The sequence below is a fragment of the Bombus pyrosoma genome, linkage group LG10 (assembly GCF_014825855.1).
Source record: "Bombus pyrosoma isolate SC7728 linkage group LG10, ASM1482585v1, whole genome shotgun sequence".
In the NCBI taxonomy this organism is placed as follows: Eukaryota; Metazoa; Arthropoda; class Insecta; order Hymenoptera; family Apidae; genus Bombus; species Bombus pyrosoma.
Genome location: NC_057779.1, coordinates 2,037,704 through 2,061,795, shown reverse-complemented (window position 1 = coordinate 2,061,795; position 24,092 = coordinate 2,037,704). Strand labels below are relative to the sequence as shown.

The following is a 24,092-nucleotide window of genomic DNA, read 5'->3' as shown; positions in this document are numbered from 1 at the left end:
AAAATGTTGACAATTTAAAAATCGGCGTTATAGAGGCTGTTCCCGGGCGGCGAAGGATGCATGCGAATCACCAGCGAACGAATCGCACGTCGCGGCGATAAAACGCGTCGTTGAGGGCCCGCGAACAAGCGCGCGCGCGCAAATAATAGGCCGGCCCCGATAAAAACTCGGCCCATAAAGATAGCTCATTACCGCGTTACGCGGCGGAGGACGATCGCGAGGACTCTATCTGCGTGGCTACTTTACGAGCCGGATATTCCAGAAATCTAAATGAATGCGTAAATTCACCAGGTACTTGTGGTAATTGATCGAGTCGCTAAAAACGTTCTCGTAGAGGGACGACCGATAATCGCAGGGCCCAAACGAGAATTTTATACGTCACCAATCACGCTTTACGCAAACATTAAGTTCTACCGGAACGAGGTTACAATCGGGCCGCGACAAACTGTCAACGCGAATCCTATAAATTTCATTTACGCTACCTAAATGTTTTCCTTCAAGGATTCTGAAGAAACGCGACAATGTATGCGGTTAGCGATTCGACGTACGTGGTACGTCGTTTCACGATCTCGAATCTCTCTAAAGGATACACGGTGCGAATCGAATCGATTGGAAGCAATTACGAGGGACGAAAAAAAGAACGGTTTACGAGATTCATCGAGGAGGCTCGGTACTACATAACCGTGTAAATCTCCGTGCACCGGTGTGAAAATAATAGATGGAACCACGGCGAGAAAATCACCGCCCATAAACAGAGCTCATAATCGCGGTGTATCGGTATAAACGGCCCACTAGCCTCTAGAACTCCGATCGCTTTATCCATCGGGATTCTTCGCCAAGTCCGATGGCCAGGTCCACGTACAAGCTCGTACGTACGATGTTTACTCGAACCCATTCGGTGTAGCGTACTCGCGAGACGCGTTCTCACAACGTGTGTATATAGCGTACATGTACATAGAATCAACGCGAAAGAGAGGCGAAGACAGGAACAGAGGGAGGCAGAGAGTCGCACCGGTCTGATGAAGTGGTTCAATAAAACGTATCAATAAAAACGATTCATAGTCGTGGACGGAGGGCACGCACGTGAGTACCAACGCGAGGGAGGGGCCTTCAGGTTCGGAAGAAGAAACGTAAACCGTAAGAAGAGGAAAGTTGGGCAATCCATTACGCGGGGATGACGGAGGAAGAGAGAGAGAGGGATAGAGAGGGAGAGTCTGGCTGGACGGGAGAACCGCGGCCAGCATCGAATCCGTGAGTCCACTCTGGAAGTTGCGTCAAGGCTATATCCGCAAGGGCGGCCCCTTTGTGCCGATGTCCGCGCTTCTGCATACATTCTCGCCCGATAAATATACCCTTTAGCAGTATAATCCAGCTCCACGCGGATTCCTCCAGCACCGGTAGCTTCTGAGAACCTGCCCGGAGCTTTGAACGAAGAGCAAAGGAAGGAGGAGAACGGACGAGCTACGCAAGACGAAGAGAGAAAAAGAGATGCGAGTACAGCTAGCGCACGCTGCTTCTCTCCTGTTCCACGATACATACACCGAGGTGGTTCCTCCCTCGGCGTTTTACCCTACCTCCAACCTTTCCCCATATACACTACCTCCTTTCCCTTCTGATCCTTTTTCGCCTCCTCTTCTTCCCATCTCGAGGCGAGCCGTGTGTTACGCGAGTCCGCGCACGCACCAACACGCGAGCCAGCAAATTTTTTCTATCCTCTTTCTCCGTCTGTCGCTTTCAATGCTTCCTCCTCCCCTTGTTCGGCGTTCAATCCGGCCCCCGCAGCACCGCTTACAGATTGCGTACAAATAATCCGCGGAATGGCACACAAGCCTACCTGTCCGCCCCCGATTCGTACCCATCGGACACGTAGCGATTTTCTCGATTGCTGGTGCCGATTCGGGCAAAGTACCCGAAATCACCGGTACCGTACCATACAGGTTCTGATCGAGAACCAATCAGTTTTGGTCGTACACCCAAATCCTCGAATACTGCTCCTTCGAGGGTGCAGGTGATTTTCGGTTTCCATGCGATATCGCATTGGAAATCTCAAACATCTCGATCTTATAAGATAAAATGGTCTACAAAAGGTCCAAGGCTGCGCATGTCTACGTAGTTTTTGGCGGAGGAATTTTCTGGATACCACGCCGATCTTGAGAGCAGAGGGGAAAAAAGATCGACACGGCCGAAACCGAAATTTCTCAGGTAACCGAGAGCACATAGGCCTTCTCGTCGCGGCTTTCCCTGCCTTTTGAAGGAATTTCTTATCGGTTCCGCGAGATCGTGAAAGGGGAGCGGATGCATCGGTAGCACGGTCGAGTAATTCGTTTAGTCAAGGAGCAACGTGGTATTCAATGAATCCCAGGGCTTTTTGCCACCCTGTAGTCCCCTCGGTTGCACGCTCTCGTCGCGCGCGTCTAGTCACGGTAAATTTTCACCGCGACGGCGGTGTGGCTCGGTTCACGGTTTCGTTATTAAATAGTTCCAGCAGCTTTTTACCGTGGAATTGCTCTCCCGGGCGAACGCTTTTTATCTCCGTATTCGGCTAATCGAATATCCATTTCCGTTATTAATGGCATTCCGGTTAACTGGTACGGCCGCGCGAAGGTCAATAAAGATATACAATAGAGGACCGAAACAACAATTTATAGAGCCATAAAGTTTGTCTCTACATGCGTTCCCTCCGTTATACCATAGCAACTTAAGGACCTAGCATTTGCTTTAACGGTCATTCGGGCTTGGAGCCACGGATATTGGAAAAAAGTTGCCAATCCCCTGCTAGAATTCCGCTAAGTTTTTGCACGGTGGACCAAGCGGCCCCGAGGTGGACAATGTACGAAAGAAGCATCTTGCAAGATTAATGGCGACGCGTCTACACCTACGAACCACGTACTTTGTACTTGCGTTGTCGAAAAGAAACTCGCTGTACGGATTTGTCGCTATCTATCTGCGGTTCGTCGAGGATTAAGTCGAAATTGGGACAGCCGAGCTCGTTCGAACGATTAACGGCTACCGTGTTAAATTATCCAGAGCTAATCGATTCACCGGATGCTAGAATACTTCGAGTTTAATTTCGAAAAAAGATTCCCTACATCCTCATCTACAGATCGCTGCATACCTGTACACAAATTACCTATTCCAAATATTTGGAGTTTCGTTGTTCCGATCGAGCGAGCAGAAGCTTATAGGCTTCGTACAAATTGGCATGTTATTTATACGATTCCGTGATAAAGATTGATTTTAGGGCAATCGTCAGAAAATAAAGAACGTATATAATCAATAAGAAGGTATAAAAATCAAAATGACAGGAAAACGATCCTCCAACTGTTCAGACCGATATACTCAGAAGGGCGAGCGTAATCTTTGAAATAGATGACGTTCCAATTATTCAAAAAACTACGATGCTCCGAAACGAGGAGGTCGTAAAGAAGCCATGGAATGAAAGATCGCGCAACGTCGTAAAAGGAGAGGCTGGTGGGCTTGAGGCGGATCGGTGTGTCCCATTATGCGATATATACGATCGTTCAATATTATCCCGAATGTAATCAGAGTTTAACGCGAGGATACGCGAATTTCGGCGCGGCACAGGGGAAGAAAAAGAAGCGGGCGGCGGATATCGTTGTACGCTACGATGAGTAACGACGCACCGTGATGGTGGTGTTCCCTGAAACACATCGTGGCGCGAAAGATTCGCATATGCAGCGATGCGGTTGCATCGAGAGAGGAGAGAAAGAACACAACACAAGGTCCGCGAGAGCCCGCGCGATCCTCCGGCGAGTCTCTCGTTAAATCCAAACAGGCAAAATTCGACGTACCGTGCAATATAATATAGTATTGTAAAGCAATATCTCGTGAAAGGAAGCGATGGTGGTGGTGATGGTGGCGGCAGAGCAAACAGGTTTTTCGAGCGGAGCCCCGAACGACGACGACGTATGCTTTGCTGCGCGGGGTGCAATAAAAATTTTTAAATAAAAAGCCTCACCTGCACCGCGGCCGATTTGTTAGCTTCTTTGTGGGACCCTTTCGCGTCGGCGGGAGCGAGAAGACGTAAGGGCCGAAGGAAAGAGAAGATACATCGGGAAGAATGAAAGGGAGAAAGGCAGTGCGAAGAAGGGAAAAGACGAGAAGCGAGAAGGAGAGAAGAGATCGGCTCGGGGAAGAATGAAAGCGCGTAAGAGGGAGAAAGAAAACGGCGCCATTATGACGTGCGATTGGACTTTGCTGGTTGTTTGGTAGGAACGTATCACGTGTCAATACTTTTCCTTTTCGTTCTGTATGTAAATTCGAGCCCCATGGGGGCGCAAGGGCAGCATCAATCAATGGCAGACGGCAGCTGATTAAAAATTGCGCAACACCATGAATTATTAATGCGACAATAAACGTGCAAATTCCAGTACACCACCCGTGCGTACATGTCGCGCTTGTTTCCTGTAATTCGCGAGCCTTCTTCGGCAAGAAGAAGCAAGGAACCTCGCGTATAAGAAAGCATGTACGTATATCCAATTTACCAAATCGAAGAATCGATCGACAAACGACTACGAAGATACCAAGTCTACCAAGAGTTAGCTTGCTACTTAACAATTTCTTCGAATCGAGGAAACAGCAAGGATATTACATATAAACGCTAACTAGACATCAAGAATCGCGTTTTCACGCCTCGTCATGCGTTCCGTCGAACGATCATGTGTGCACGATGCGTGCATTTTGACGCGGCGAGTCGAGAACATTACCAACCAGGACGACCCACGCGGATAAAGACAGGAAATTTACCGTAAAGCTAAATAAAAGAAGAGAAAATTGACGAAAAAAAGGTAACCTGCAGAAATACGCGTTACACGACTCTGAACACTGATCGGTACATCAACGATGTTTCATATAAATCGGGAAACGACACTGATGGTATATTTCCTCGCGGCGTTCTACCATTTTACGCTCACCGGGTGTACGCGCTTCCTGGAGGGGCTCGTTGACACCGATGAAAAAAATCGAAATATTTCGTAAAACGAAGAGCAAGCAACGCTGTCGCGTCGCCGTATTTTACACGAGGTCTGGTGCGCGGAACCTCCCACACAGGTAGTTATCTCGGTGACTTAATACCAGGTAATGTGCTCTCCAGTTACATCTCAGCCGATCTGGCCTGGCTCGTCTCTCCTTCTTTCTCTTACCCTTTCACTCTCCCCTATCCCTGCTTTCTTCTCTGTTCAACGTCATCATCATCGTCGTGTGTCCTCTTCGCTGAGACCTGGACCGAACGGATCGGTGGTCCGTACCGCAAGAAGCAGTCAGAGAAAGACGCAGGGTGAATACGCTCGTGAAAGAACAAGGGAAGAAAATTGAAGAGCAAGAAGGGGCAAAAAAAAGATGGTGAGGTGTTGAAGTTACTCGATCCCCGTTCCCGTAAACCTACGCGACGCGACAAAGCGAGCACGGTACTCCTCGTGCCGCCCCTACGATAGTTTATTATCGACAGACTGGCCAGACTATTTGCTGTGCGCACACATTTTCATCGTGAGAACGACGCGACGGGATCGTAGGTAATAAGAATCCGATCGTACGAGCCGGACGTCGACGTGACTCCGTGTTAAACGGGCACGACACGCGGAATCGTAGAACGACGTCGTAAGAACGATCTCGGGAAGGACCAAGAATTTCCCTTTCGCTTTGATGCTTCGTGGATAAAACACTTCGCCCGTGTAACAAAGGAATCACGATGATTTAAACTGTTTTAAACGATTTAACGCGCTAATGCTATACGAGAAAACTCGTTGGATAGCTTCCACGAGGCACTCGTTAAAGTCTCGTTTGTCTATCTTGCGCAGATTAAGAGCGGCAGAGAAACAGTGGTGGCGTGTTTATGGAGTAGTTTAAAAGAAACTTGTCCCTAGAATGGTTAGACCGGATATGCAAATTTCACTTTTAAAAATTCTGAGAGGGTGATCTTTGAAATCAGACAAAAATCCTTGGAAAATTGTATTGCAAACTGCAGATGCACTTTCCAGGATTATTTTTCTCGAAGATGTTTCGATATTCCTGACTATGCGCGAACCGTTGTTTGGTCCTTTTCAGAAACCTTTCGAGAATCGATCTCTCAGAGGATCGCCGAACACAATTTTAGACGAGAGTCTTTCGGGAGAAGGTGGCTGAGAATGGAAGAAAATTGAAGAAGAAGGAAAAAAGAAAGGATGCCTACAGCAGCAGAAGGAGGCGTTGAAGTTACTCGATCTCCATTCCCGTAAACCTAGACGACGTGACAAAGCGATCGGGACTCGTTCCCCAAGGACAGTTTATCAACGACGCGACGGTCTAAAACTGCTCGGCTGGTTCGCGATTTCGCCTTCGCAAGAGAGACTGCTAGCCGGAGGTCGTTTCCAGCTCGTAAGAAACGAGTCGTGCGAGCGAATAAACGATACCTGCATCGTGAACGTAATCTCGACTAACGGCGCAATTAATCGCACGATTTTCTACCTGTAAATTGTGCCATCAAAACGAAAATAAAAGAACCTGAGCAGATCGTATATGCCACGCGGGTAACAAGTACGCGTTTACAAAAGCGTCAAATGCCTCATTTTCTTTTTTATTCGTCAGTTACAACCAGTCTCTCTTTCTCGGAAGAGAATTTCGTAGCTGAACCTGACAGGAAGTTACGAAACTTTACGTCTCTCGGAGAAGGTCTCTCGTTTCTCCAAGCATTTCCCTAACTTTTGTTTAATCTTGTCCTTAATCATCGACGTGATTATCGGAAGCTCGGAAGTAGAAACGTTGGGAGAAACATAAGTGACATTAGAGATTGCTTATCTCGACGAAAGTCTAGACGAGCAGAACGTGAAGCGCTAGAGTACGTTCTATTTAACCTGGTCTATTTAACTGGAGACAATTCGCAGTATTGTTGCATGGTTGCTTGCGTGTTTGATCGTGAGAGCGAATCCGCGAGGATCGCACCTAATAAGAATGGCATCGTACGAGACCGGAAACAACGCGATAGGTGCGCTTCGACCGCGCGAAAACGTTTTGTTGGGTATCGTACGATCGCCGGTTAACCTATCAACAGATAGAGTTTCACTTGGAACAAGCTGCCTCGTGGAACTCGGTTGACATTAACCATGGATATTTATCGGTATACGTCGAACGGTACTCCGCGAACGAGACGTCGAAAGAGAACCCAACGTGCGTGGAATCTACGTGGAAGAGATGTTTCCAGGTTTCGCGGTTGTTTTCGAGAAACTGTTAAATAAAACATGAACGCACAAGGTGGATCGAATTCTCTCTGCTTAGCATTTCCAAGTAAATACAAATAGCCCGCGGAGCAGCAGCGTGCCGATAGACGGTGAAAACTGTTGCGTTCTCCTCGCTCGAATCCACTACCGAAAGGATACACCGGAGGAAAAGATTAATGAACGTTGCAATTTCCTCGTAATAAATTTCGATGTTGTTCCCAGCGAATTTATCGTTTAAGAAAGCAATTCCCCCGGCAAATTTGGACGCCATTAACGATATTAAGAGTGCGCCCTCTGCCGTTGGCTTCCGGTTTAATAGCCCTTTCAAGGCCTTTGGTACTTCGAATTCATCATCGAGATAAACATCGGTTTTTCAGCGGATAATGTTTCACGTTCACGAGGATACACTCGGTCGATCGTTAATTATCGCCAACGATGCACGTCCCAAACTTTTCTATCGCCGCTTTAATGACCGTCGTTAGAGCGGCCAGCTAAGTTTTACGAGCAGCATAGGGTGGCAGATTGAAAGCGGCTGGTCACCAGGTGCTACCTCCGAGACGACAGCAATCCGTGCCATCTGCTAAATCAGTCTCTCTTTTCCTCGTGGTTGCTCTAAATTTTAACTGAAAATTATTTCCTTTGACCTTCGCGTACGCTCTCCGTTGGCTTTTAACGACTCTGTGAAAACCCTTTGCTATAATTATACGTTCAGAAAAAGAGGCGGAGGCTGCCTTCGAAATTACAGCTACGTGTATCCATGTGAGATGATCGAGTACCCTATACGATTTCGACGCCAACGACATCATCGTAGACGACGGAAAAAATATTGATAAATACGTACTTTTAAGAAGACGTATTTAAACAGATAGAAAGTACCATCAATGGTACACCGAGGCACTGAGTGGAAGGCGTGCGCGAAAACAGACATCATCGCGGCCGTTAAGTGAAAAGATAAATACCCCGCGAAAACTCTCCGCGGCCGAGCAGATACTAGTTTTTAGCCGGCGCAAATGCACCGCGAAGGATGCTGAAAGGCCGCGTAATCGTTGTATGGCGTGTGGCCAGACATTAACATGGTCACCGTCATTCTTCTCTCCGTCACGTAGCCAGGCCCCGTTTAATCATTCTCGGTCACCCCGTCACATAATCCCCTTTTGAAACGATTGTCAGCCAAGATTACCAGGCATTAATTTGAAAAATGTAGCGACGTCGTTGTCATGGTCCTCGTCGTCGCGGTAGTGAAGAGTGAGGCGTAAGCTTATTAACATGTTCCATGCCGCGTGTACCACCGGTGATACATGCCAAAACCTTTCACTAAGAAGTCCCTTTAGATTCTTCGGAAATGAAAATTTTATATTTTTCGCGTTTTCTTCGAAATGTGACATTTGTAATATAACAGTATATAATAAGCACACAGATAAGTGCAAAGTTCTTGCAGTAAAATATGGTAGAGAAACTGAGGAACAAATTGTTAATATCTTACAATTAGTTCTTCGTACGTTAGTATCACAAGAATTGCCATTTCGAAAGTCGCATAAAGATAACGCCAAGCAGAACGCGTTAACCAGAGACGTCGAGTATGCTCATCGTTCGCCGATTACGTTGGCGGTTAAGGCGAACTTTGTGCACGAAATTTACACCAGCTAGTTACGTAGCGCGGCTACGAAACCTGGAAGCCGACTCGGAGGGTATACGATATCGTACAACTGCCAATTCGACTTGCCCGCTTCCCAATTTCGGTCGCGAGCACCGCCTCCCACGGAAGCCTCATCCCTGACGTTCAAATTATTCGAATAACTTAAGCCCGCCGTTACGCCCCTCATCGAGACGCGAGTTTCGCTGGTCAATAAGCGTAAGTAAGGCAGCCACCGTCTCTTTGTCCCAGCCTTCTAATTAAGATCGTCGAAACGAGTCTAATTAAAGCGGGGGAAACGGATGAAAGGATCCGGAAAGGCCGCTTCGAAGAGTATCTGTCGTTCGTTTACGAGGAAAGAATATTCTACATCCACCCCGTAGGGTTAAAACGAAAACACGTCTCGTTTCTCACTCTGTGGTACCACCCTGTATCTCCAAATTGGGACTGCTGGATTCGTCGAAGCGGTAGGTCGGTCCGTGAAACGCGCGACAGTACACGGAACACATTCCATCGGAAATTGTTCAGTGCAACGGAACGTGTTCTAACTGACAGCCTTTCAAGATCAGCTGACACCCTTTCGGTTCTTTAGGTGAACGTAACAAGATTTCCTGTAGTTGGTTGTTGCATTCATCAACATTCCCGAAGAAACAAGGTCTTACGAAAGGGTTCGCGTCCACAGCTGCCAGCGATAATCTCGCCTACACGGTGATCAGGCGCGATGGATGATCGATGAGCCGGCCCTCGGCTAATTGAGAACGAAATTTGGCACGAAACAACCGACGAACTGCGATACCGTAGTATCTGGTACACGTTTGTCGTATGTGAGATTCCATTAAATCCACGGGACAGTCGTAGTTACGAGCGTGTACCAGCGAGCATAACCGACGACAGATCGGCAACGTACAGGTTACACAAAGTGCACGGAGAAATAATTCGTCGGCTCGACAACTTCATGACCTCTAAGCTACTCGCGGAGTGCGTTGCCAGTACATCTATCGGTGACTTAACGCCTCGCGTCAAGGAAATCCACTCTCGACCGCGCGTGTAGAAAATTTAAACGCGTCATTTCGCGCGCGCGTACTCGCGCATAGTTTTGTTATCGCCGCGAATGAATCCTCCTCGGCTTCCACGCGTAAATCAGTCCCGTTGACACGACTCGGAAGTCGATTAACACACGCGCCGCGAAAACCAAGATACTTAATCGCAGCACGTCACTTAACACCTTCCAACTTCGAAGGTGGATCGTTCGAGCCAGGCGTTTTCGAGATGAATAAAGTCGCGCCGATAAATAAAGCGGATCAGAGGTAATTGTAGCGGCATCGAGGTCGAGGGTACACGACTTTCTCGTTACCAAAGCGTCCGTGGAACGATTCAATTACAGGTCGAGCCATTTTCCACTGCGACGTTATTAATCAACGATTTCGGGGAGCTTGGACGCGCTAGTCGATATCGGTCAATCTTCGGAACCTCTGGGGACCAGGGTCTATCTCTTGTTCGGGTATATCATACCCTACAGGCGACCTAATTACGCTTCGACCGCAAGCCGACACATTTCATGTTGACACGGAATGCTCCGGTTGAGTCGAGTTATTATTCTACGAGGCTACCGTACGATCTCTAATCGCGGGGATTAGTTCTATCGAATCGATCTTCGAATATGGTAATCAGCCAGCAGGATACGAGGGATAAAAAAGAAACCAAAAAAACGAGCAGCAGGCTCGAGGAAAGGATCTATTCCAATGATAAAATAAAAAGTAAGTTTCGAAAGAAGAGCATAGCAGCGGATAAAAAAGACGCAGAGACAGAAAGCGTGGAAAGGTATCGACGTTGCCGGGATAGAAGGACTTAATCCAGGACGCGTGTCGGCCAACCATTTGTTCATGGGGGCAAAGGAACAAGCCGGCGCTAAGAAATCGCCTCGTTGACACTTCACGGGCGATAGGTGACGTTAAGAAGAGAAATCACGCGGATCACGGAGCAGAGCCAGCGGAGCACAGACCCAGATAGACTATATCGACAAGGTACCCTACCGCGTCGTCGACACGAGGAGCACTGTAAATGGTAAAGGCACAAACATCAAGAGCCTGGAGAGGCAGCCGTACCTGACGTACGTGTGTACAGACCGGGTGTGCACAGATAGGCCGAAAGTGGTCATGGGAAAGGTATCGGTGCGTTAAGGCCAAGACTGGATTCCGCGGGGCGAGGCCGACTCGTTGGCGGGTAGGAGTGTACAAGGTCTTCGATACCTCGTAAATTACCACTCGAGGCCCCCTCTGCTATCCAGCTCTCGGCTCAACTAATGTTAAGCTGCCTACGTTTTCGTCCTGTCGGGGAAACACCACGGCACGTCTCTCCTCTGCTGGTCGGCTGGTCCCTCTTCTGGGTCCAAATCTTAACCGAAAACACTGGGCGACGCATTTCAACACCCATTCTATTTTACACTTTTTTCGACGGAGCTTGTTTCGGCAAATGAGCCCGGGGTCGCCACGGTTCCCGTCCCGTTTATTTCCAACGGTCTCGGTAACATCTTCGACTTCGAAATCAATCGGAGATCGAAAGCGAAAGCTCATTAAGCCGCGCGCCATTCCGATTCTCCCCTATATTCCCTTGGTATTCCCTTGGTTCGTAAATTTCTCCAAAGAACCGACCGGAACATTATTATGGGAAATACGAAACGCGCTCGAAGACCTGGTCGCAGGTCGTCGTAACGAACGCCGATCCTTAACTCCATCTCTCTGATTTCGATCTCTGAGACCGAGGGAATAACTCCAGCCTAGATACTCCGGATTCTTCCCCCGCCCGTAAATATCCTAGGTAAGTTGACGTTAAAACGACGAGCTGCAGAAACGTGTTCGGAACTTTTGCTCGCGGAATCGCTACGTATTCCACTTCGGTATTTATCGATCGACGATTTATCTTCCGACAGAAGGCTTTGATCGGTCAATGCGCTTTAAAAGTCAACCGATGAAAACTTGTTAAACTTTCTCAATTAATACCGCAGAGGCGTGCATTTTCGTGCTGACGTAGCCGCGTCTGAGTCTGGCAAACGCATCCGGAGAAAAGTGAAAAAGGGACGCGAAGAAGGAGAAAGTTCCTTCACAAAAGCAACGATGAATACCGATGGAGGCGTTTCATGAATGAACGAATGGAACCGTGTTCCTGTAACTCTCCCATAAGACTGTCAAACGTTACGAGAAGCGAAAGATCGGCGAGGTGCGCGTGAAGTCGACTTTACGACAATATAATTTTGGTAGCGACACGCGGATGGCATGGAATGCGACGGTCGGAGTCAACGAACGGTATAGAAGACTTCGATACGTCGTAAATGGCCCATCCCTGGCCCCTTCACGAGCCCGTATCCACCTTTCCATCTCGTACACGCTACATGTACCTATATACACGCATAATATCGAGCTGCCTACGTTTTCATCCTACCAATCGAAAGACTGACAACGAACGATCGAAAATACCAACGAGAAGACCAGACCACGTTCGCAAACAAAGCTCGATAACTCTTTATTATACGACCGATCGCAGGGGAACAGAGAATCGTCGCGATACTGATGACCACCGTGACGACTGTACACTGTACATTCCTGAATTTTACTACCAAATCGTTTCCCCGACAAAATCGCATCCACACGAAAATGTTGTACCGGGTAGAATGCATTTTGGTTGTGTTCTCATAAAAAAGACACAGAATCTCCGCGCATCATCATGAATCAGTGATACCTTGGTATTTCTCGCTAGCAAAGCACAGCATTAGATTTGTGTAATAATAGATTTGCATAATTCGGCGAGTTTAATGAGACGTGACATCGATCTAAAAGTTAACGGAGGAATAGGAACTATGGTCGGCGATATTCAAAGCGAAAAAAGTATCTCAAAGAATATTTCGGCCTAAACGCTTTTCGCGGTCAGTGGCTATTAACCCTACAGCCGGGATTCGTTTGGAAAGAAACCAAGAAGGAACCGATGGTGCGTAAACCGAAGTTGGAGGACCGCGAAGAGTTCGAGGCTCGGTGGAGAACCGATTACATCGAGGATCCGCCGTTCGGCCCCAACTTTCGACCAAGGATTCACCAGAGAACCTATTGTGGTGCTTAATTTAGCGTTAAATTGTTTACATCTCATTAATCGCCGGGAAGAACCTGAGGGGCCGTCATGATAACCGATGCACGTCAGTCATGGACTGTGGGCATCGCTTTAATTTCGAATTGACCACCATGGCCGCGTACCGTGGCCCCGTAAGAACGGGGGCGCGCAGCATCCTCCTCGCGCGTCTCTTGTTTCAGCCTGTGTTCAAGGAGCGCATTCACTTCGCTCGCTCGAGTTCGCTCTCTCGCACGATGCACTCGACTGCGTGGTCGCTCGAACGACAGCGGAGCAATATTGGAATTCGAGCCTGACTCGACCGGTTCGTTCGCTCACTGTCAGTCGAGTGTGCTTCGCGGTAGCGACACGCGCGACCACGTTACTCCGCTGGGTTACGGTCCACTGATACGCAACATCCACCAACGTCCACCTCGGGTATCTATTAAAGCTGCGTTTACCGTTCGTTTACTAGGGACGATATTTCGTGCGAGATCCACGACTGACCATTCACGCTGCTGATTCTCCCAGTTGAAACGATAGAAGCTTCCGGGTGTGAATCGTGTAGTAGGAATTACAAGTAACGTCATTAAGGTTCTCGAAAGGCTCTGAGATCACGTTCGCGTCGAGGCTGTCTTTTCGATTGTCATGAGTCCGATACGCGATATGAGTGCAACAGAGAATGGTAACGCAAAGACACGTCACGAAGTTACGCCCAGAAGCTTTTAACAGTTTTTATTGCAATGCCTCGATACAATCATTTGAACCGCACTGGAATGCCAATTATTCCCTGAGAGACTCAGTTGTTTAATGTAAATACTTGAGATAATGATTAAGGAAATAGTAAGGTAGACCGTTAACTTAGACTTCGAAGTTAGGAACAGAAAGAACACTCGAACAGTGTAAAATACGAAACCGCTTGATTATCTATAGTCATATTTCTCGCTGTTTTCGTTTTTGTTAACGCATTAGTAGGCTCTAGCACAGCGAACACGCTATGATCATAGTATAATTTCACATAATGAGAACTCTGGTAACCGATCGGTTAAGGGATATAGCGTACTATCTACACGGAATCTCATGCTATCGACTTTCAATAAGGTTGATAAAGTCAACTGTACGGACACCGAGTACGAGAGACTATCCGATGCCTGTAAAGGAGATGCAGCCCGCGAATAATTCACCCGTTATCTATACCATCTACTGGCTGGTTAAGCAATTTCTCGAGAACGTCGATATAATGCCGTATACGCGTTACGTCGTGCGGGGATACCCGACGAATCACGCACGCTCCATGAAATTAGAATGTTTTCGCGTGTTTAACGTATCGCAATGTACAACTATAATAATTACGCTCAATTTAGCTGGCGATTTAAATAAACTCTAATCGCTCGCCCAGTGAAAGTCAGCAACAGATAATTTAATAAAGCAAAACGCTAGTTTACGTAACATTGTTAAAAAGACTTACCTGTTAGATGACTGCCGGTGAATTCGAAATCGTCGTCTTGGTCCCAGTGTTTCAGGCTCAGATTCGATAGCGACGTTGCGTTGGCGAACTCCAAATTCGCAAAGTGCCAATCCAATATCTGACGGTCCTTCGAAGAAAGGTATACGTCACTGTGAACAGGAAATAAAAATTTCGCATACTAAGAATTTAATTTGCAAGATATTGTGTAACAAATATCAAAAGAAACTTACCTAGGGGGAGAGGCTTCTAATTCTTGTAACTTCGCTTCGATTTCTTTCTGTTGTTCAGAAAGTTGATCCCACTCCTAATATAGCAAATAAAGTATATAATGCCTGTGCAAGCCTGTATAAATAAAGATATTATCAAACAAAAAAGACCATACCTTGCATGCGTTATGAAGATCACGCAACTTAGAACGTAGTACAAATTCTTGTGTTATATCACGTGTTTGTAATTTACTCTCAGTCATTTCTTTATACTGTTTATTTAATTCGACCAAACGATCCATGATCGCTATCATCTATAATACAAGAACCATTAGTATTTTCTAAAAATTCAAAGCATAAATAATTCGAATACTTACCCTATGTTGATTGGTGATAAGCCGACCTTGAAGCGATAGTACGGAACGCAAATGAGCAACTTGACGCTGTTTGACACCTTGCTCTTGCAGACGTATCACCCATTCCAATGCCTGACCCAAGGAAACTGGTCGTGTATTACCACTTTGTCCTGATCCAGCACTACCCACGTAATTAAAATCTAATTGATGTGAAAGATACGACGTAGCTTCCAGTAACCGGTTAAACTCTCTCTCTACCATTTCGTCTTTATCTTTCGGGACCTATCCGCGGAAAAAATATTAAAACTTCATAAATGATTGTTTTAAACATTTAATTATTACATGTTGTAAATGTACTATATTAATATTAACCGTTTGACCATCACTTTCGTACAAAGGACACTTTTGTCGTATTTTGTGAAGTTCCATATTGATTTGTTTACTAAGTGTTGTCACTGGATTTCCACCTAGCCCTGTAACTACCATAGCACCGAGATCGGCGATGTATGAAGATTTACGAAATGTTGCAATTCGACCACCAACACGATCCTATAAAATCAAAAACTTATGTGAAAAATACATGTCTTACACATTTTTTTAAGTGCAAAATAAAATTTTAAATAACAATTACCCGTGCTTCGAGTACGATTACTTCCAAGCCAAATTGTTGCATTTGTTGAGCAGCAGCTAAACCAGCAATACCTGCTCCAATTACAATTACTTTACCTAATTTCTTCGTAGGTAATGGCTAAAATAAAAAGACAATAATTTGTTATAAATAGTATTTATGTAGAAAATGTATTATAAAAACATATATCACCTTAAGCCGTTTAAATACTCCAAAATTAATGAAACCATGTCTTTCTAAAAATGCGTGAATTCGACGCGCCAATACAGTGTCGCTATTATAAGGTGGTTCTATCGCTGGCAGAGCATTTTCAACTATCAATTGTTGCTTTGGATTCTCAAGCCATAGTTGCAACTGAAATAAAAACATTTATACAAAAAAATTCTGCAATTTTCTTTTTAACTTAAGTTTCTTACGAGTCTATTTCTAATATGAAGGAAAACTTTTTGAGTCTGCGGTGGTCCACCAGAAACATCTGGGAAACAAGCGGCTTCTGTGGAAGTTAGCTTATCAAACGGAAGACGACTTTGAAATGCTGCCCCCTCCAAACCATTAAGTAATTCCTTTACTACAATTAGACATAGAAATTAAAATTTAATCAATTACAGAAAAAATATATTTTATTAACAGATAGATTTACCATGAGGATCTTCATGATCGCTATCTTGATCATCTTCATCTTTCACTTCAATTTTTGGAGCAGAAGAGGTAGATACAGATTGTGATATATTTGTATCAGTATCTTTTTTTACTTCAGGCACAGCTTTTTTTTCTGGAGTAACAAGACCAGGTTTAGATTTTTCCGATGTATCTGAAGTATTTTCATCTTCCATTTGATTATACTTCTCTTCCATTTCTCTGTACTCTACCTACATATAGATATGAATATGATAAAATCACAAATAAAAGAAGCAATATTCAATGGTAAATCAATTCGTAACCAAAACTTTATTAAGCATACAGAGATCTACTTTAACATATAGGTTAAAAGTTTCTACAGACGTTGATGAATTAAAAGTTGCATAAAAAGCATTTATTTTAATTTACATACCATATACTCGCTTTTAATTAGAGAAAGATAAATTTACGATTATTGACAAAGTAAGATAAGTAACAAATAATGAGTCTAACCAAAACATAACCTAGTCTGGTTATTTACAGCACAGTATTATTCAAGGTACACGCGTGCGAATTATCTTCCACACAAGAATTTCTATCGTCTGGTACTATTTCATGAAAGAATATGGGAAAACCAACACTTGATTCATATTATAGTAAAACTTTATAACAATCACTAAATAACACATCATATAATAACCCTTATAAGAATATATTTAGTAATGGATAATATTAAATGTGGGTAGAAGACTAACAAAACAAACCTTCGCTCTTTTCCTTCGACTCATATCGTTGCTATTTAGTAGCTTTTCTGCCAAACGTAATCACTGCCGTACGTAATCACACAGGTTTGTTTTGACTCTTCAAACCGGCGGCACATACAATTATAAGATCCAGAGACTACGAGCAATGTAGAATAGTATAACCCACTGAAATGCAGTTTGTCGCTGACATCTGTATTAAACAATGTATACTGTATAGTGATTGATACAAATTCTTTTAATAGCTGGGAATCATATGATTTGGAATTCTTTTCATCTGTTTATGATTCAATATTCCCCACAGCGATACTGTTTCTTTGTGCTCGAGAAACTACTGTGGTATTTCGAATAAAATTTTGTATTACCCACCGGGAAATTTGTTTTCGCCCTCTATCGGAATATCCTGATTTTATTACTTAAATGTGTGCACCTTACATAAATTCTTAACTTGTATTGTAAATAATAATGCGCACTGTCTAACTTTCAAAATATCTAATTAGATGCCATAGTTCTTTGGTCTATTATAGGATTATGAGTATATACACGATCTTCTATGCGCAATTTGATTCTTACATTGTGATTAAATAACTTGTGCTTTTGGAACCTTAAGATTTGAGTAATATTATAATTATTTAATGATATTACTGTTAAAACAATAGAAGAATAATGACAGTCTATGTAAGACTATAAAAAATTTACTTCATTTTGCCATTAATAGGATTATTGTCATATACTTTTTATTTCAGACATTAAGCAAATTAACATCTTTAATTCAAAATACAAGAAATCAAAGTAGGCCTTTCTTTTACTGGCTTACTGTTGTATTTAATAGGTATTACAATAAAGCATTATTGTTTGATTCATTGAACAAAATACATAAGAAACATTTTTTTAAAGAGTTGATGCTGATCGTATAAAGGAAATTGGTCCGGATCGTGCTTGTGCAGAATGGCTTTTAAAAAATGGAGCATCTGTCAGATGGAAAGATTTTTCTGAACCATTAACTGATTATAACGCATTACCATCTAGTGGAAACTATTACATTGAATCTATTGAAGCAAATGATGCTGGAATATGTGATGTAGGATTTCCATATCTTGGTTAGTATTGTAGTTAATTTAATGACATGAAATAGCTTGTATATGATCACAATTATTTATTGGGTTACCACATTAGAAGGATGCAAACACATAAAAAATATAAAATTGGAAAGCTGCAGATATGTTGATAATAGAGCTATACCCTATCTATCACTTATTCAAGATTCTCTAACTAATTTAGAAATTATAAAATGTAAAAGCATTGATGAAGGTGGACTACGTGAATTAAAAGTATTGAAGTATGTAATATACATAAAAATGAATAAAATATATCTAACAAAATGTAATATTGCTTATATTTTGGTATTTCAGAAATCTAAAACAATTAAAAATTAAAGGATTATCAAGTATCACGGATAATACTGTTCAGAAAGAACTTACGAAAGCTTTGCCCAATTGCAAAATAGACTTTGAATGAATGACTTATGTTTGATTATTAGTTAAATTATTTTTGATAAATGTGTTAAGAATTGTGTGTAAATATAATAATATAACATAATAAATGAAATATAAATATGAATGCATACTGGTTCCTTTAAACAGAGATGAAACATAATCTATTGCAATTTATCATAAGAATTTGCTATTAGGAGTAACTACCTTTATAAGAAGTAACTTTAATTTGCTATGCTTTGAATAACAAGAAATATTTTAAGAAAATTATTACCTTAAGATGTAATTGAAGTGGTATTGCTGCTTTTCATTTCTTTTTTGTGTAAAATTGTAAAATTTAGAACGCATAAATCGAATTAAATCTACCGGAAGCATTCAATCTATCGGAAGTACCGAAAATTAAACAACTTACAGGCACGGCTTAGTTTCCCGCCAAAATGTGATGCCGCCATAATGATCATACTGCATTTTCAAGCATCAAACACATTCGAAGTTTGAAATAATTTGAAAAGTGTTATTCTTTGAAACATAATAGATTTAACCTTAGAAAGCGTTCTTTGCAATCATATTTCTATAAATTAGCATCATGTCACAGGAAATGAACATTTTACGCTGTTATTCGTGTAAAACATATCAAGTAATCGTCCAAATGCGCAGTGATTTATTGTCAATTGGTATTATAACGTTCGATTTCTAATAATTTATGAATTATAGGTTCACATAGTCAAGAAAGCAAAGAAATGGCAATGCAAAATATGTAATTTTAAACAGACATTCAAACAGGTTAGTTAATTTCATTTATAACAGAAAAATTTTAATTTCAATGTTCATCATAATATATCACAAAATAAATGTCATACGTGCAAGGTAGCAGATAATTGCAATTTTTAGGCTTATTTTAAAGGCTCAGGTAGAGATTGTCGTTTTATGGTTCAAAAATTAAATTTTATGAAAGAACATGAGATTCAGGAGAATATATCCTTTAGTGGATGTAACAGTACTAATGATAACTATATGAATAATTATCCTGAGAAACCAAAGCCAAATATAAAAGTTGAAAGCAAGTGGGAAAAATATTTAGATACACCAGAAGAGATTAGATCTAATACTTTTGAAGCTGCAGGTAGTCAGAACAGTAATTATAAGAAATCTGATGATATAGAACATCTTGATAATAATATGATGTACGAGTGTTCACAAAGTGAACACACAGATATAGATAGCGATCTTTCTTATGAAAATGATTCTAAACAAGACCTTATCTATGATAATGAGGAAGAATATGATAATTTTATACCAGAAGAAATAGATAATGCACCATGTAGCAATGATAATAGCGAAAGTACTAATTTGTGTAGCAAAAATGCCACTGAAATTAAAAGTGCAAAAAACATTTTTGATGACAATGAAGATTTAGATCTTACTATTGATTTTTAAGTTCTGCATATCTATGTTTGAAGTCAGAAATGTTTTCTTCATGCATATTATTTTTCTATTAAAGTTCCTGTTAATTTATGTAAAAGACATTAAAAGATACAAAGAAATATGTTTATATTTTTTCAATTTCTTTTTATCTTTTTTTCTTTCTTTCGAAAAATTTGTTCATTTTTTTACTTAAGTGAATGGAGTATCAGTCGCAATTTGGACAGTATTTATTTATTTATTTCACATGATTTAAATACATTGCTTTAACTTCAAAATCTTGAAGATATTCTCAGGGCACTAACTGAGAATCTAGTACATAACACAGACATATACTTGTAAAAAAATAAAATGCTAATGGAAACAAGCATCTAGCTATTGTATAGTGACGCATAGATATGTAATATTTCAACTACAACAATAGAAATTGTAAAAGGACAAATATTGTCTAAGACTCTTTTATAATTGTTCAAGCAAACGTTTTAAGTAAGCAAAGTTTACTTTTTGCTTGTATACCTATAGCAGCATATGCATCCATTAGCATTCAATTTTTTTTTTTTTTTTATAACAGAGATTGTTAGATGTAGCAATCACAAAAGTTTTCATACTGTTTCTAGAAAGACAGGAAATTACGCAGAATAAATGATGTTAAAAGTTGCTTTTTTAATTGTTCTCATTGAAACTCGTACAGTCTTAGCATTGTGGCTTAAATTACCTTTCTTTTTCCTGTCTCTACTCAAACATCCTAGTAACGATTGGCCAGAACGATTGTTAGATACAAAAGTGACAATTTATTCTGCAACATGATTGCTTGAAGGCAATACGAAAGAATTAAACGAATGGCAGTTTTGATAGAATAAACGTTTCATGAACGTATTGGTGTATAGAAATTTTCGTAAGGAAAGGTAAAAGGCTTTTGGCAGGACGATTTTTATATTGTGTTTTGTTCTTTCGTTGTGCGTTTCAGTTCGTAGTCACGTAGAATTCGAGTTTGAAATAGCTCTTTAACGCGATAGACGAACTCTCATATCCTTCTCTCCTCTTAGACACTCTATTGTCTATAAAGCTACTGATATCGGTTATTCACCTCGTAAAGAAGTATCGTGTTGCTAGTTCTGGATAATCGAAGATTTTTTTAAATTTCTCTAAATCTCGTTAGGCAAATATAGTTTTATTCGAGATAATTCGCTTCTTGTATAAAGAGACTTAAAGGGACGTAGTAGTAAATAAATTATTATAAAAAATATCGGCTATTAAGTAAAAAAAGATTGTTTAGATCGTTTTCGATTGTTAAATACGCGTGATTATAGTACACGCGGTACGCGTCCGATCAGTCGCAATAATTTTGCCGTAAAAAGTATAATGTTAAAAATATACACGGTGTACTCGTATCGAGCAACGCGAGTCTAATTAATAGAATCCGAACATTCTCAATTAAATATCACGTATCCTTTCTCAATTAAATATCACTAAATAAATTACGTTATTAAATGCATCGCGAAATTAATATACATCTAAGGCAATGCTGTCACGCATCCTTCGACGACTTGTCCAAAGAGAAATAAACGAACCATGATTATCAGTACTGATGTCTGTGTCGACGATAATTCACCGCGTCTTGATGATGCCTCCAACTACTTTGCCAGCTTCTGCTTCGTCTGTTCCAAACGCTCCTTAATAAAAAGTAATAATTCAGTATATCATACATAATATAAAGCCAAGTTTTCAATTAAAAAAATATTTACGTTTGCAACTTTTTTCGTCTCTTATTCGGCGGGCTACTGAGTTCGCTTTCTCGAATAATTTGTAACGTTGATGGTATGAACATATCTTCTACAAAGAGAAATATCAACAAATTAATAGATAAATTTCTAAAATTTCTATTTCATATTTTATCAATCAAACATACCAAAGGAATTTGCATATTTTCTCTTTGAAATGAATCTCTGATGTTGCTGCAGTTGTGGCAACGCTTCCCTCGCGCTTCCAACCGTACAATCCCTTGTTCCTTTGCAGCCCTTCAAATGTTCCAATTGATCGTGAAGATAGGAACGTTCTGAAGATGTTAAAGATGAAAGCCTGTTCCACTGTTCGAATGGATCTAAACGAAAAAGAAACAAGAGCCAATAATTGAAACCAATTTTCCTTAGAAAACTGAGTTTACACGTACAAATGCTGTACTCACCGATCCTGAGGTTGTAATAAGTGACCAAGCCAGTAGTAAACTCGCAATAAAGGAAGTTGTGTGTCGCGTTAATGGTACGAATGCACGAATACGTATTATTATTAGCATTCATACAAAAACAGAATGGTCCCGCGCTCCATAACGGAGCTGTGCGCCAATGGTCGTTATCGTGTTCGAAGCAGTTCATCTTCTCCGTTAAACATTCCTTCTCGAGTTTGGCCTTCTTCCTCAATTTCCTTTCCTTTTTCTTCAAACGTTCTTCCTTCAACCTTCTTCTTTCCTCTCGAGCAATTTCTTTCTCATCTTTTTTCGAGTAAGAATCAGGCTCGCAGTAGCACTTATGACGAGCTTCTAGAGGACTGTTCAACATCGGTGGTAGTCGACGATTACTATTTGCTATATCTATTATATCTAGTATAAAAAGAATAAGTTCAATCAACCTGTGTTCAAATACTTTCGTGAGTCACTGTATGCACAATTACTAACCTTGCCTGTTCCTTCTATCAGGAGATTCCAAAATAGTAACATCGATCCTAGAAGGTCCAAGATTGGTCGTCCTATTCTTCTGCACCTTTGGAAACCTTCTAGTCGAAGACGCCGTAACTGGTGTGGTCATAGGCGTCGTAGTCACAGTCGTAGACGGGAACGTTCTCGAACGAGCTTCGGTACTTGTCCTGGGAAACACCGGAGTCGTTCTTTGTGGCTCTGTCGATTCACCGAGAGTAGACCCTGTCTCTGATCCTGTTGATAGCACCGTTTGGGCGTTTGTTCCTATCGTAGTTTCTTTGGTAAAGTCATTCGTGGCTCCTATACTGTTAGAAGTCTCCTTTCGAATCGTGGTTTCTTTCATCGTCGTGGTAGGAACAGTTGCATACTTGGTTTGATGATACTTCTGATGCCTCTGATTCGGTGTCGTGCTTTGCGTAGTCACAGTCGTCTCCATTGTTTCACTAACATTCACTATTGGAGTCTCATCATGCACGCTGTTTGTGAACAGAGTATTGTTCCTTCGATGATGATGAAACTTCCTGCGCCTTTGTGGTTTATCATCCTCCACTTCCGTCCTGTTACCGACGATTTCCTTCATCTTTTGACGACGAGGCGCCTTTTTTTGTTTGGAAGTCGTTGATAACGTGGTGGATGTTGGTTCAGTCGTGGTGGTCGTATCGATATCGGTACTTTCTGTGACTGTAACGTTAAATCTGGACTTCTCCGTAGTATCTGTAAATGCAGTTCTATCTTCCGCCACTTGGTTGTGTTTCACGATGGAACGAATGGTTGATGCAGTAGGATTAAGCGTAGTAGTGTGATCGTGTTTCTTGTGATGGCGATTCACGTGGTTCTTCGAAGGGTGATGGTGCGATTTGTGTGCTTCCTCTGCGTTCTTTGACCCATCCTCTGGTTCTCGCATAACTTGAGGTCGCTTGGTCATCAAGTGACGACGAATATCCTGGAATGAATACCACGTTATACATACTTTGTACGAAATAAAACACGTATCTTCGACGCTCACTTTTAAAGTTTCCAACTGCAACCTCATTTCTCTGATCTGTTGTTCAATTTCTCGCCTCGAAATTCGCCATTCGTTGGGATCTTGGTACACGGTTTCTGAGCAGTTCACGCCTCCTTGTGGAAGAACCGAACATTTCGGTGGAAACGTTCTTTTTGATTCTGATTGCCGTGCTTGGGTCGCCTAAATATGAGAATGAATGAATCATACGTCCGCAAATTTGTTATATTAGAAGTGTATACCTTTAAATCATCCAGTTCTTCTTCGATACTCTCCATGATCTTTGTCACATGTTCCACAGTGTCTTTCTTCGCGACACTCCTTCGTATCCTCCTGTGTCTTTTTACCACGTCTTCAATGTTCAGCCGTCCTTTCACTACTTTATCCAAACTAGGATCGAAGTCATTGATCGAGTATTCAGATTCATTTAAATTATCGAACTCGAGAGACTCGTCTTCCGACGTTCGGTTATCAATCCTGTCCCTAGGAGCACATTCATTACGATG

The 24,092-nt window shown here is 42.1% G+C and overlaps 4 protein-coding genes across 5 annotated transcripts in view; 2 read left to right on the top strand and 2 right to left on the bottom strand.

The window, feature by feature from the left end:
* Positions 1-17,163, bottom strand: part of LOC122572094 (lysine-specific histone demethylase 1A) — a 100,764-nt gene extending 83,601 nt beyond the window's left edge. Inside the window, exons 1-10 of the mRNA XM_043736681.1 lie at positions 16,980-17,163; positions 16,238-16,466; positions 16,014-16,165; positions 15,790-15,951; positions 15,601-15,717; positions 15,342-15,518; positions 14,991-15,251; positions 14,790-14,927; positions 14,638-14,711; positions 14,408-14,556 (exon numbers count right to left, since the gene is read on the bottom strand). Coding sequence (XP_043592616.1) covers positions 14,408-14,556; positions 14,638-14,711; positions 14,790-14,927; positions 14,991-15,251; positions 15,342-15,518; positions 15,601-15,717; positions 15,790-15,951; positions 16,014-16,165; positions 16,238-16,466; positions 16,980-17,003 — 1,483 coding nt within the window. The 5' untranslated portion in view covers positions 17,004-17,163. The remainder of the gene's footprint in view (positions 1-14,407; positions 14,557-14,637; positions 14,712-14,789; positions 14,928-14,990; positions 15,252-15,341; positions 15,519-15,600; positions 15,718-15,789; positions 15,952-16,013; positions 16,166-16,237; positions 16,467-16,979) is intronic.
* Positions 17,164-17,287: 124 nt separating this feature from the next.
* On the top strand, positions 17,288-18,596 carry LOC122572092 (ATP synthase subunit s, mitochondrial). Its single transcript, XM_043736679.1, has 5 exons — positions 17,288-17,654; positions 17,723-17,808; positions 17,874-18,076; positions 18,153-18,315; positions 18,389-18,596. The coding sequence occupies exons 1-5, from the start codon at positions 17,643-17,645 to the stop codon at positions 18,492-18,494; spliced, it is 570 nt and encodes a 189-aa protein (XP_043592614.1). The 5' UTR covers positions 17,288-17,642; the 3' UTR covers positions 18,495-18,596.
* A 131-nt stretch (positions 18,597-18,727) lies between these two features.
* Positions 18,728-20,002, top strand: LOC122572091. The gene is made up of 3 exons (XM_043736678.1): positions 18,728-19,106; positions 19,184-19,252; positions 19,361-20,002. The coding sequence occupies exons 1-3, from the start codon at positions 19,056-19,058 to the stop codon at positions 19,904-19,906; spliced, it is 666 nt and encodes a 221-aa protein (XP_043592613.1). The 5' UTR covers positions 18,728-19,055; the 3' UTR covers positions 19,907-20,002.
* Positions 20,003-20,109: 107 nt separating this feature from the next.
* Positions 20,110-24,092, bottom strand: part of LOC122572090 (extracellular sulfatase SULF-1 homolog) — a 77,905-nt gene continuing 73,922 nt past the window's right edge. For both annotated transcript variants that reach the window (XM_043736676.1, XM_043736677.1), the window contains exons 11-17: positions 23,829-24,069; positions 23,590-23,769; positions 22,563-23,526; positions 22,077-22,487; positions 21,801-21,992; positions 21,637-21,724; positions 20,110-21,564 (exon numbers count right to left, since the gene is read on the bottom strand). In XM_043736676.1, coding sequence (XP_043592611.1) covers positions 21,471-21,564; positions 21,637-21,724; positions 21,801-21,992; positions 22,077-22,487; positions 22,563-23,526; positions 23,590-23,769; positions 23,829-24,069 — 2,170 coding nt within the window. In that variant the 3' untranslated portion in view covers positions 20,110-21,470. The remainder of the gene's footprint in view (positions 21,565-21,636; positions 21,725-21,800; positions 21,993-22,076; positions 22,488-22,562; positions 23,527-23,589; positions 23,770-23,828; positions 24,070-24,092) is intronic.